Raw genomic sequence first — 13,423 nt, 5'->3', positions numbered from 1 at the left:
GTACTTGTATTTTTTACTATTTAGATGTGATATGTATTATATTAAATACATCAATGCAAAAGTCATATAGTTTTTTTTATCAAACAATTTTAATTTATTTAAATATTGAGTTTTAGTGGCTAGCTTTCTGATTCATGGTTTAATTAAATTTCAGATTAATTTAAAATTTAGTACACATTCTATTTAAATGATAGAAAGTTATTTCTAAATTTTGGTTTTTTTATTTTTTTTTTTAGTTTCAATTTTTCTTATTCGAAATATCAAATTTATTTTTATAAAAGTTTGATGTGCATTAGAATTACTTTTCTCTAATGAATTCTGAATTCCGGTGTGTTTAGTTTAATCTTTAATGTGAGGTTCACAAAAAAAGAAAAAAATAAGAAAATAAATTCAGTCAATTTTTTTACCATTTTAAAGTTCCAACATTAATTCAGTCAGTGTACTCCATGTGAAACAACAAGTCAGTCAACTTTTTTACAATGTCGATCTGTAATATGCATAATTTGTATCAATGGTTCAAATTCATAATTTGAAGTTGATCTAATGATTTTCAAATTCATAGTTTTTGTAAACATTACATTTCAAGTAAAATTTTTTTTACAAGTATTGATTTTTTTTTATTACAGATTATTAACTCATCAAATCAATTAACATATCAAGAGTTGAAATTTATAGGGGGGAATTGATATAATAAATTTTAAAATAAACTTACAAACCAACTCGAAGTACCAAATAAGCCATGACATCGGAAGCTTACCAAATAATTAAAAAGCTAGGCAGTAGTAGTATTAAACACACATCATTGATTTGATTCATTTCATGTTCCCTTAACGGTGATTAATTGTAGTGAAACTTAATGGTGCTTAATTTATACTCTACATTATCTCCCAAAATGTATTCCATTTCCACAAAGAGAGAAATCATATAATAACATCCATCATTCATATATATATATGTATATGTATATATATTTGGTGGTTGCAACAAACAATGACAGGCATTACTTCTCCTTTCTTCTTTTCCACTTAACATTCTCAATTTCAACTCTACAATACCATTTTTCAAATTTTACAAAAAATGATCACATCAACAATAATATATATTTTGTAATTTGAATTTTATAATGAACAGTTATATTAAGTTGTTTGAGTTTTAGAATGAATACTTGAGTTTATATGGAGGCATTGAAGCCTCCTCTTCAACATGAACTATTAAAGATATATTCTACGAGATGGATTCTAGATAGAATGATTGTTGAAGAGTATGTCTGCAGCCGATACTTTAAAATTTTCCGCCTATGTTTTCTGATTGGTTAGAGGCTCAGAGCCTTGTTTAAATAACTTGTTTAACATTCAAGTGGTAAGAATCAGGCTCTTCTGTGCCCAAGGCTGTCTATACAAATATGTTTTCAATCACAAAATATATGTACTTTCGTTTTTTAAATCTATAGTGACACCAAAATAAATTAAAAGTGTTGAATAATTCTTGGAATTAATATTGATATTTTCTTGATCTCTGGTGGGTTTTTGTAAAAGGATTTTGCAAGAAATGCACAAGATATATAGTGTCACAGAAAAACCAAAATCTCCTGGAACTGGAGTCTGGAGAATAATAAAGCTGAGTTGGCTCATGAAAACCAATCACAAGCTTCTTCACTAAAGCGATGACAATGACAAGTATGCCCATGTGGCTTTCAACAATTAATCATTGTAAATTAAATTATGAGAAAACCATAATAACGAACTTTATTTTTATTAAGGGGGTGCTAAAATATATATCTTTTTCTTTTTCTTTTTCTTTTGGTATATTCGAATATATATAGAGAATAAAAATATGCTCATAAAATTAGTATAGAATAACATGCATGTCATTGTTTTGAAGAAAAAACAAACAGATATCCAATCCAAGCTGAACAACACAGAGGAAAGATCTCGGCGGTTGATTTGCATATATATATAGATCCATGATCCATGCATGAACAATCTAAAAATCAACGGTTCAGTTTCTATATATATCTCAACGCTAGCTAGCTAGATTTAACACTGGCCTACAGGCTACAGCATCGCTCGCCACAGCCCACAAGGCAACTGACAGGATTGGGTCCGCACCGCCTTTTTTTCCCAATCTCAATTAAAAACAGTTATTTATTAATTGTATGGTTCAAGTTCAACTCATCTGAAAAATATAATAAATTAATTAGTGGTTCATTTTTCCTCAAGGCAACTGACAGCATTGCTTATTGCATCAGGAGCACGCCAAGAAAGCTAAGAGATAATCTTTTTTAATGCAAACTAATTAAGAAACAAAGAACAAAATATATAAAAAATAAATAAGAGACTTAGAAACTACTCCAAACAGACTATCAGAAGCTAGCTAGAACATCATCCTGTTCAATTCATGTCATATACACTTCCGTTTCTTACCAGTACTTGATTCAGATATATATTCCAAAACCCTTCCACATTAATCTTTTCTTCAATTACTTCCAAATTCCAACTACTAAATTAATAATTAATACAATATTAATTCTAAGTTAAAACAATAATAATTTGCCAATTTCAATTTTATACTTTAATTTGATGCCCTAGCTTCTTTAAATAAAAATGCTTTAAATGTCTTATGTGCTACATCCTGATAATATATAGATGTTTCAACAGGAATGAAATCAATGGACTAATCCCAAACAATTGATGTTTCAACGTACGTACATATTATTTAGCAAGTGTTTTAAAGACATTTTATAGACCGAGTTTTTGAGAATCATAAAGATAAAAAAAAAAAAACGTTTTATTCATAGATCGAACAATTACATTTCATTTAGAGGTCAAACACTTATATTTCAGGAAAGAAGAAACAATTCTCACCTTAATCTAAGAACCGTTCTATGTCAAAAACCAATCATAAACTTAAATTTGAAATGCAGAACATAATACCTGATTCTATGGATGTTTCCATGGAATAACTCAATTACAAAGAGCCGTCTCAGTATGCACGAAACAAGTCTTCAATGACAAGAAGGCCCCTTCGTATCGGTTCGTCGTATGGTTGTAGAAATAGATCTTTCAAGACAACAAGACATGGCCCTTGAGAGATCATCTCCAATTTTCTTAATGGATCTCTCATTTATTTTCTTTAATGGTGGAAGAAGAAAAAAATACACTCATGTCTGTAAAGTTGCATATGTTTAGAAACTGAGTTGTTCGTTATCTTGTGACTTTGGGACCCATCCTTATATAGGGGTGCACTTTCAAAACACGCGTGCGATCGCACAAAACTAAGTCGGTTGTGCTGCAAAACCTCCTTTATTTCAGTCCACGTTTTCAAGTCCAAAAATATCACGCACCAGTTTGTGCGACCATACGTGGCCGCACCAACGCCTTGTAAGGCTAAATATTAGAGTATGAAATTTTGTGTGGCTATGCCTGACCGCACAACCGGCCACACATAATTCCGTAGAGAATTTGTGTGACCACATTGGGCCGTAGTTGTGGCTGCACGGGTTCTCTGAAAATGCAGTTTTCTTAATTGCAAATCTCAGAATCAGTTTATCAATGATTTGATCTTTGTTCAAATTATTTTACACATTTATGAACCATATCCTATTGAACACGTAAATTATCTAATATCTTAATTCCATATTATATCACGTAATTGTGACAATTATATATGATAGTATACAATTCATAATTATATTATATATAGGCAGCACCTAGCTATCCCCCCGTAACCTTCGCCCATTTCATCCCCCAATCATTAAACCAATGATCTGTGAGGAATTTTGGAAATCTAAAACCATGAACGTTTTCTACATAATTTTCTCTTTCAAGTGAGATCTATGATGACATACTTTCGAGTTGTCCATTGCACAAGTATTTATATCTCATCATACATCAACGAGAAAGTATTTATACATCATCGAGAAAGTATTCATACGCATCGTGCAAGTGTAAATAAAAAAGCTGGACACATCACTCATCCATCTTTTACATGTTTTTAGAGGTGGATTTTTTTTCTTCGTTCAATCTAACCAATTTTTCTGATGATCTGCGAGGAATTTTGCAAATCTTAAACCACGAACGCCTTCTACATAATTTTCTCTTTCAAATGAGATCTATATATGATGACATACTTTTGAGTTGTCTGTTGTACAAGTATTCATATCTCGTCACGCAAGTATTCATACATTATCGAGAAAATATTCATTCTCGTCGTGTAAGTGTAAATAAAAAAGCTGGACACATCACTCATCTATCGTTTACATGTTTTTAGAGATATTTTTTTTCTGTTCAATCTAACCAATATTTTTGACAATATGTGAGGAATTTTGCAAATCTAAAACCACGAACATTTTATGCACAGTTTTATCTTTCAAATGAGATTCATGATAATATACTTTCGAGTTGTCCGTTGCATAAGTATTCATATCTTGTCACGCAAGTATTCATACCTAAGATATCAAGTATTCATATATAGACATTGAAGTATTCATATCTAAAACATCAAGTATTCATTCATATACCTCGATTCTTTTTTTTTAAATTTGCTTTTATGGCATTTACTTAGTATGAAGTGGCCTAATTCACCATTAATAAAGATATGTTCTTTGCAAATAACTCGCTACTTCATGAGAAAGGGGAAGATAGACATGAAAGAGATTAATTGCATCCATAGAAACAAAATTATTTGAACTCGATCCATTTAGTACTCATTTTGATACAGTCAACAGTGATGGATATGACCCGGTAGAGGTGTGCTCAAGTATTCATTTATACACGTTGAAGTATTCATTCCCCACAGATGCGTGCTTGATTGGGATGGAGTGACGGATGATCTCCGACAGAAGGTCCGCTGGAGCGGGAGCAGCAGTCATAGACGGAAAAAACAGAGGCGGAGGCGGAGGTGAGAGAGGGAGGGAGGGAACTTATTGTATTTACTATTTCAAGGTGGGAGAGGGAGGAAACTTATCGATGGAAAAACGGAGACAGAGGTGGGAGAGAAAGGGGGAGGCGGAGGTGGAATAGGAAGAGAGAAAGAGGAAAGAAATAAATATAGTTAGAATTGGTAGTTATAGTTAAAATAAAAAGTTAGTTGGGAGAAGAAATGAGATAATAATAGTTGAAAAAAATTATAATTACTCTTACATATATTGTCAAACGTTGGATTATGATCAAATACGATCGAGCTACATTCATTATCTAATTAACACAAAAGAGATATATTGTTAATATTAATTTATTATCAATATAGAAAGATAAAAGCTATATACACAAGATAACTTGTTTTTAACATGAGCATTTGAGTAATTACACTAGCTAATTAATGATATGTCCTTTAATTTGCCAATATATATTTCCCTTTCGTTGACCATGAGCATATATATATATATATATATATAATGGTGTGATTTGTGGATAAATTAAACAACGGTAGATGGTTATGAGCGGAAATTAAAGGAGATGATATAATTAATGTTATCATCTTGTCTGCTACAATATTTTTTTAACTAATCCGTTGAGTGCAGTTGTTAATCTGTCATGATCCTAGCAATGTTTTAAATTTGATTGGTGCTTATCTTTGCTAATTAATATAGTAGCCCTTTACATTATTTCTAACTTAATTCCAATATCATCGGATCCTAATTAAGAGATGTATATCCATTAATAGCTAGCAGCTAATTAAAAGTGACGACACTTGTTTCCGACATATATAAAACCAACAGCGAATTTTAATTTCCAGATCGATCGTTAAAAACTTACGTGTAACAGACTACTGATCGAATTAATTGGCTTCACGCGGTAATTAATGTGTTGCTTTCTAAAATGGCTTTCTAAAATGGCTTTCTAAGGGCTTATATGTGTGTGTGTGTGTGTGTGTGTACTGATCGATCGATCGATAACCAACATGCATGATCGAGTACATCGATCCCTTCCTTTAATTTCCAGGCTTTTAATTAATTAGACCTAATATAAATAAAACCGTAAAACATTACAAATTTATTGATGCATGGCTTGAGCTGATGAAGCGCGCAATTAAAAGCAATTGGCAACGGAGACCTAACTAACGCCAATCACACATGAAAACAAAAACATTGCAAATGATTGAGGAATCGACGACAAAGAAACATTGTTTACAAGCCTATTTTTTTTTTTTTTTTTTATCTATTGACCCTTAAAAAAATTTGCACTTTTGGTACTTTACCAATGGTCGATGGGGTCAATGACAGATACCAACCACAAGTAGTTGAAAATTTTCTTATCTATCCCACTTTTTGTGCAAAATAACACTAACATCGATGATCGATCCTTAATTATTTTTAAAAGGCCAGTAATTTGTGCTTTTTACAGATCCTTTTTTTATCCAAAAATATATGTTTTGCTAATAGGCACATAAAAAAAATCTGATAGTATATATATTATGTCTTCTGAATGTTGGCATGCACTTGATGCATGTACGTGTAGCTATATATGAGTCCAGATGTGGTGTAATTAATTAATTAATTGTAACAGTAAATAAACATCATTATCTAATATATCCAAATCATCAATTTTACTAGATTTGATCCTAGCTAACACCTTTTTTACTAGATTGTTGATATGATAAGAAGCATCGATCCGATATTAATTGAACGGAATCAATATATATATATAATATATATATATATATATATATATATATATATATATATATATATATATATATATATATATATAGATAGGCTAATGTGCATTCGAATGTATATGGTCCGAAGTGCTTACGGTCCAAATTTGAAATTTCAAAATTCAAACGGTCAATCCGAACCGTTCATCTTGTTCTCCATATTAATATGTGCTTGGAGACCAAATTTTACATTTTTATGAATTTTTTTACTATTTATTAAGTATTTTACAAAATCGTTGATCCAACGGTGGCTGCACAAAACAGTAAAACCGTTGGATCAGCGATTTTCAAAGTGGCTTAATAAATAGTAAAAAAATTCAGAAAAATGTAAAATTTGGTCTCCAAGCACATATTAATATGGAGAACAAGATGAACGGTTCGGATCGACCGTTTGGATTTTTAAATTTCAAATTTGGACCGTAAGCACTTCGGACCATATACATTCGAATGCACATTAGCCTATCTCATATATATATATATATCAATGGCTCCAACATGTCATTACATATATTTGGTGAATATAGAATCATATGATATATCTCTGTCTATCCAAGTAATTAAAGAAAAGAGAATAATTTATAACATTGATAAGCTAGCTAGCGATTGTAGTGATAGAATGCATGCTAGTTGGCAAATTAAAAGGACTTTTTTTTTCTTAATTTATAAGAAATATAATACACACACATAATGAAAATTAGTGTTTCATGTTCTTGCTTTGATCTGCCTACGCATGACTAGTTCAGCAAGAACGTAACAGTACAATAATGGTGCTTTGATTAATTGATGAGAACTCTAGGAAATTGTGATTTTTAGGAGGTCATTTTGACAAAAGGAGCACGCGCGCTATAAATTAGATTGATTGCGAAGCATATGCTGTTCAGGGCCTGCATCTGCATCTGCATCTGCCAGTGCAAAGCAAAGCAAAGCAAAACTCACATCACATATATAGAATTTTCCAACTCCTTTTCCAATTTTGTTGCAAAAGAGAAACGAAAGAACCTTTTTTAATTTAGATTAGAAAAACAACCCCCCCCCCTCTCCTCCTAGCTTCCATAAAAGGCAGATCACAAACACAACTCCTTCACATTCCTCATACCAACCAACCACGTACCTAATTTATTTTACATTCTGACCTTAAATCATGCAATATACAGAACCCTCTAAACCACCATTTTTAAGCTTTCTAAGCCCCAAAGCGGAGGATTTGTACTACTTTTGCGACCCAGATGTGTTTTCAAATGGCATTTTCAAACAGGTAACGCAACCCTCTGTGTTCACTCTTCTCCCACCAAAACATGGGTTCATGGAATTCCCTCAAAATCCACTTCCAACCAGCTTCATGCAATTCACCACCAACAAATTACCCACTACTGGCATGAAATGCTTTCCGAGGTATCACCAACAGAAGTTGTACCGAGGGGTGAGGCAAAGGCACTGGGGCAAATGGGTGGCAGAGATACGACTACCCAAAACTCGCACACGAGTCTGGCTTGGCACTTTCGACACAGCAGAAGAAGCTGCTACAGCATATGATGTGGCGGCATATCGGCTAAGAGGCGATACTGCACACCTCAATTTCCCTCATTTGAAGCATGGGTTACAAGACCCCTACAATACAATCGCCCTATTAGAAGCCAAGCTGAAGGCATTTAATAATAAAAATACTAGTACTACCAGAACCAGTACCAGCACCAGCACCAGCACCAGCACCAGCACCAGCACCAGCACCAGCAGTAGTACCAGTAACTCTTCATCAGGTAAATCAGAGAGTAATTGTGATGATTTGGGGCTTGGAGATTGTGAAAAATGTGAAATGCCTTCTAGTAAGAAGCAGAAGATCGAATACACCGCCGATATCTCTCCTGAACATTATGCAGTCCCCTCTAGCAAGCGGGACCCACAAATCGGAGAGACTGTCGATGTTCATCTTAGCAGAATTCCTTCTCTTGATATGGATATGATTTGGGATTCAATCCACAGCTTTAATTGCATTTGATTCTTGATGGTTTCGAGATGATGCTTATTTTCTTTTTCTTTTTTTCTCAAAGATGGAGGTGCTTTAAATTTTGAGCTTTTTAGGCACCGTATATGGAAATGAAACTATTTTTTGAACCTCAAATTATATACTCTTCTAACAAATAGATTGCTTTTCAGAACATGTTTAGTGATGAAGCAAATTTGAGGTTTTGCTCAGATTAAATGAAGGCCGGAATTTAAAAGTCTTAAAAAGTTGCAAAATTTAAGGATCTCCATCTTAATTTAATGTCTTTCTGTATAATTATCATGTCATTTGGAGTATGGCACTGTACTTTTCTTTTTTCTTTTTTTTTTAATCTCCCTGATGTTCTTTTGTTACTTGACTGTTCGCCAATCTCTGCATATAGTTCTTTGGTAGTGCTTTACTTTTGCCTTTGTGCAGTAGACTCAATGTACAATCTTTACTCTCTGTATCATGTCATATTCATATCTAGTTGTTAATGAAACGGTGTTCAATTTATGAATTTCCAATGCGCAAAAGTGTACTTGTATTCTATGCACCTATATATTCTCATTCTTTTCCTACCTTATAATCATTTGGTCAACTTTACTAAACAAATAAATCCAACTTTTTTCTTATTGTACCATCACTATCAATACCTAAAATCATAAGATTTGACCTGCAATTTGCAAAGAAGCATGATGTCCAATCTAAGATTTCTTCAGATTTTAGTATTGGGGTAAAACAAAAACAAAAACAAAAACAAAAAAAAAATTACATAATATACCGTTTCATTTCTTGCATCAGTTTGAACTTGATACTGTGAACTCTCCATCCTACGTTCACTGGAAATTTCTAATAAAAATACAAAAGTTGCATGGAAGTTGACAAAGGCAGAGCTACATTCAAGAAATGGGGATCAACTGGCCTCCATTTATTTTGAAATTTTGTACTTATACACAATTTGTTATATATTTTAGAGTAAAATGCTATAGATACGATAATATTGATCCTCATTCGCAGTATGAAAATTGCATATGATCGACTTGACTTTCATTAACATTTGACCCCACAACTTTGAAAGTCTAAGCTCCGTCTCTGAGAGTTGATAGTTGCTAGTTGATACCATTAAATTAACTTACGAAGCCTTCTCTGTTATTATTTTCCTGTTTTGAATGAGAGAAGTCAGAGAGTCCCCTGAAAGCATTCTGGGCTGATATGAGGCTTTTCAGGCCCAATAAAGTGAGCTCGGGTCAGCATACATTAACATAATACAGCCTACCACCACAAATTTCTCTTAAAGAAACTTAAATATATTTCGGTTATAGAAAGAAAGAAAGGTAAAATAAGTCGTTGATTAGGAGAGAGAATGTAATGAATTTGAATGGAGGCTGCATTTTTTTCCATTTTCTTCACTGCACCCTCCCTCAAGGCCTCAATCTTAGGGATGACAAAAATATAATAAGCTTTTGGAGGAAGCAAAAGCAATAACATCCACTAAGGCTTCTACATCCCCTATTGTTATTCTTTTTCTATCCCGCACAGAAACCCCTAGTAAGTCTAAGTCTAATAATTTTAGTAAAAGAAGTCGGCTTCAATAAGAAGACAACAAAAGAAAAGAACAAATACATTTTCTAAAACAAAGAACAGCAAACCATCCTTTCCATCAATTTCTAATTTTTAATATACAATCAAAGTAGGTAAGGACGCTTTTGAAAAGCACACCTAACATTAATAAGCCTAATAATTATTTGAAAAGAACACACAGCACACTACATGCACCTAACTAATAATTACAAAGAAAGAAACCAAAATTACAAGTTATTTACAAACAACAATTTGACCCCCAAAAATTATACTGAACTATGCAAATATTTTATTTTAGTACCCTCCAACATCTTTTAGATGCTATTCTCGAGAATTAAACTACACAAATATATAGTCATCTTCCATGTTTGGCCTGAAAACAAGGAAAAATATGATAGTTTAGCACTTTGATTTAACAGATAGATTATCTAGCAAGAACTGACAGATAACTGAATCAATTGTGGTGTGTTATTGAGTTCTGCATATAAGATCACAGAACTCTAATCACAAGGGTTGTCTCAAACGAGAAGCACATTGAACTTATTTGTTTAGAATTAGATGTATAAACATATATAAAACAACATTAGTTTCTCTTGATTGTATAAACATATATGACCAGTAACATGTGCATATACATTATTCCTATTTACTAAAATGATAGCAGCTATTACACTCCCTCGTGAATTACTAATAAGATTATAGATACTGTACAAAGGTAACAAGACCATGTGGGTGCCTTATAGATAATAAACATAATTAACAACAAATGAACAATAACGATATCCAGGAAATTAAATTAGGAAACCACTTATAAGCAGAAATACCAAGAGTGCAAACAATCACTGCAGAATTCAATTGTACCCATTAAGATAACAGGTCTCAATTCCAGAGCTCAGTGCACCAACCTTCAGGCTTTTACATATACGTTTTGTAAACATTTGGGCACCTTTTGTTTTTAAGGTTCTAAGATTTTTACATGAGATGCCAAAATGAATTGGTCTGAAAAGAGCCAGCTTAATAGCAATGTCATAAAGGGTTGCGCGCTGCAAAATTCATGCAATCTTTCAGACAGGTTCTCACTTTATAGTTTGCATGTCCATTTACAGTCTGAAAATAAATTAATTGTGAAAAAAAAGGCGGCATGCTACCAACACCCCTCAATAAAAGTCATAAACAAAACCTACTGACCTTTGACTGATGATGTACCGACACATGGTGTGAGCTTTGACCTGTTTCAGTAGAAACTTTTATTTCCTTTAGCTGCCTTGATATCTCCTCTAAAAACTTTAACTGAGATGCCTCTGTCTCTTTATTCTGATCCACAGTAAATCCTAACTTTTTTCTCTCTTTTTGTATAAGCTTTAGCCTTTTTCGTAACATCTCAACCTCATTTTCAAGCTTGAATTTCTCTATGTACACAGCTGGTTCTGAATTCCTCCTTAGATTTTCTGCTGCGGTTTTGTTGCGTGACCTCAAACCTCTCTCTGTCTCCTTTCCTTTTGACGCTTTGGCCAATTCTGGTACAGGTGGCATTTCTGTAATTTTGTCAGCTTTATCATCATCTACAACATGAACATCATAAACCAAAACATCATTCTCTTCATGACCCTCGAGCATCACTACTTCATTTGAATTAGAAGCATTTATGTCTTGATTCTCCAGAGATTCAGTATCAGGTTTACTATCTCGGTCGGGTGGTCTAACCTCTCGATTATTGTCCTCTCCTGACAAGTGGGTCCCATCAATCAACTTGTGGCACTCTTCGAGTTCTTTCTCCAAGGCAAGATTCTCCATTTCTCTTCTGACAATTATCTCCTTCAATACCTCCATTTCCTCTAAATCATAAACTGATTTTTCTTCAGTCATCCTCTTATACTGTCTTGCCTCGATTTCAATCTCTGATTTCTCCTTTTGGAGTCGTAAAATCATGGCCATCGCCTCATCAGCCGCACTAGAAGATGCATTTCTCTCTTTCTCTAGTTCTAGGGTCAGAGCTGCTCGTGCCAAGCGCTCCTTTTCTAGAGCTTGTTTGAAGGTTTGTATTGTCGTGGCCAAGTCAATTTGTGACCCTTGTTGTTGCAACTTGGTTTCGTACAGAGAAGTGTCATGGGAATCCTCTGAGTCGCTATTTATATCAATTTCTCTCTCACCTCAAAGAGAAAAGTGGAAATTGTTCAGTGAGTGAGCAGAGATAAATTAAAAATACTTTTGTACATGAGTATGGATTATGTTATGTGAGAGTCTGTAATTTTGCATTGGTCGACTAAAGTGATTCCATAAATAGCAGATATTTACCAACCTGAATTGGTTAATTTATTTTGTACCCTACACTACACCTGAGAAGCATCTGAGTTGAGTGAAGACAGTGCACAACATTAAGTTAATGAGGTTATATTTGTACCAACCTGAGGAATTGGGCGATATGGAACCCGACCCAAGTTGTACCTCTCTATCTACTTGTTCTAATTCAATATGCAAAGAAGGTGTGAACCTAGAATGAACATTGTAACCACCAACAATGCTATCTCTTCCTTCACTGACATCTCCATCTCCATCTCCATCTCCATGAAAGGGAGATAAAGTCCGAACCTGGTTGTGGACAGACAGAATCCTGGCCGTTGGTTGATCGACGAGCAGTGATTGTACGCAGATAGCAGGGTCCGGGTGGCCAAAGAGGCCGTTACAGGGGCAAGGGAGCGAGAGGTGAAAAAAGGAGAGAAACTTAGAGGCAAGAAAAAGGAGAGAAGCTGCGCAGAGAAAGAGGTAGGCTATAGATAAGTCTAGGAAAGCTCCGATGAGAGAACGGAGCGACCAGCGATGGATCGCTCTGCAAGAAGCCATTCTCTATTGTCTGAAGAGGAAGAGGAAGAGGAAGAGGAGAGGGGAAGATGGAGACGCCATTTAGATTTAGTGTAGTAGTTTTGAAGGATTCCTTTGTTGAGAAGTGAGAACTAACAAACTAACTCTACTTGTTAGGATGAAAAGTAAAAATCGCCGCTTTAAAAAAAGGTGAGATGAGGTGAGGTGAGTTGGAAATTTGGAATTTAACGAGGGGAAGATTAAGATTTTAAGCGAGCTTGGTAATTGGCCGACACTTGAGGCCAGATGTGATGTGAGAGGTTTTCTTTAAAAGGACAAATTTGCCCTCTTAGTTAATTACGCCTCCTCCTCCTGCTATAAGCCTATAATAGTCTATAATAG

General features: G+C 34.0%; 2 protein-coding genes across 3 annotated transcripts; one reads left to right on the top strand and one right to left on the bottom strand.

Annotated features, from left to right (window-relative positions):
* The first annotated feature begins 7,791 nt into the window (after positions 1-7,791).
* LOC144566666 (ethylene-responsive transcription factor ERF062-like) lies at positions 7,792-8,934 on the top strand. The gene has a single exon (XM_078316698.1). It carries the CDS (start codon positions 7,799-7,801, stop codon positions 8,651-8,653), a length of 855 nt encoding a protein of 284 aa, XP_078172824.1. The 5' UTR covers positions 7,792-7,798; the 3' UTR covers positions 8,654-8,934.
* Positions 8,935-10,348: 1,414 nt separating this feature from the next.
* Positions 10,349-13,132, bottom strand: LOC144566762 (uncharacterized). 2 transcript variants are annotated; one of them, XM_078316789.1, is made up of 3 exons: positions 12,628-13,132; positions 11,411-12,372; positions 10,349-10,595 (listed from the first exon to the last, which is right to left on the bottom strand). In XM_078316789.1, the coding sequence occupies exons 1-3, from the start codon at positions 13,061-13,063 to the stop codon at positions 10,578-10,580; spliced, it is 1,416 nt and encodes a 471-aa protein (XP_078172915.1). In that variant the 5' UTR covers positions 13,064-13,132; the 3' UTR covers positions 10,349-10,577. The 2 variants fall into 2 exon arrangements, with proteins under 2 accessions (XP_078172915.1, XP_078172916.1); XM_078316790.1 differs by having other exon boundaries at positions 12,714-13,126.
* Positions 13,133-13,423: the final 291 nt, after the last annotated feature.

Source organism: Carex rostrata, chromosome 15 (assembly GCF_964058835.1).
Source record: "Carex rostrata chromosome 15, lpCarRost1.2, whole genome shotgun sequence".
Classification (NCBI taxonomy): Eukaryota; Viridiplantae; Streptophyta; class Magnoliopsida; order Poales; family Cyperaceae; genus Carex; species Carex rostrata.
Note: the sequence above shows the minus strand (reverse complement) of the source record. Positions and strands in the feature narration are given on the sequence as shown.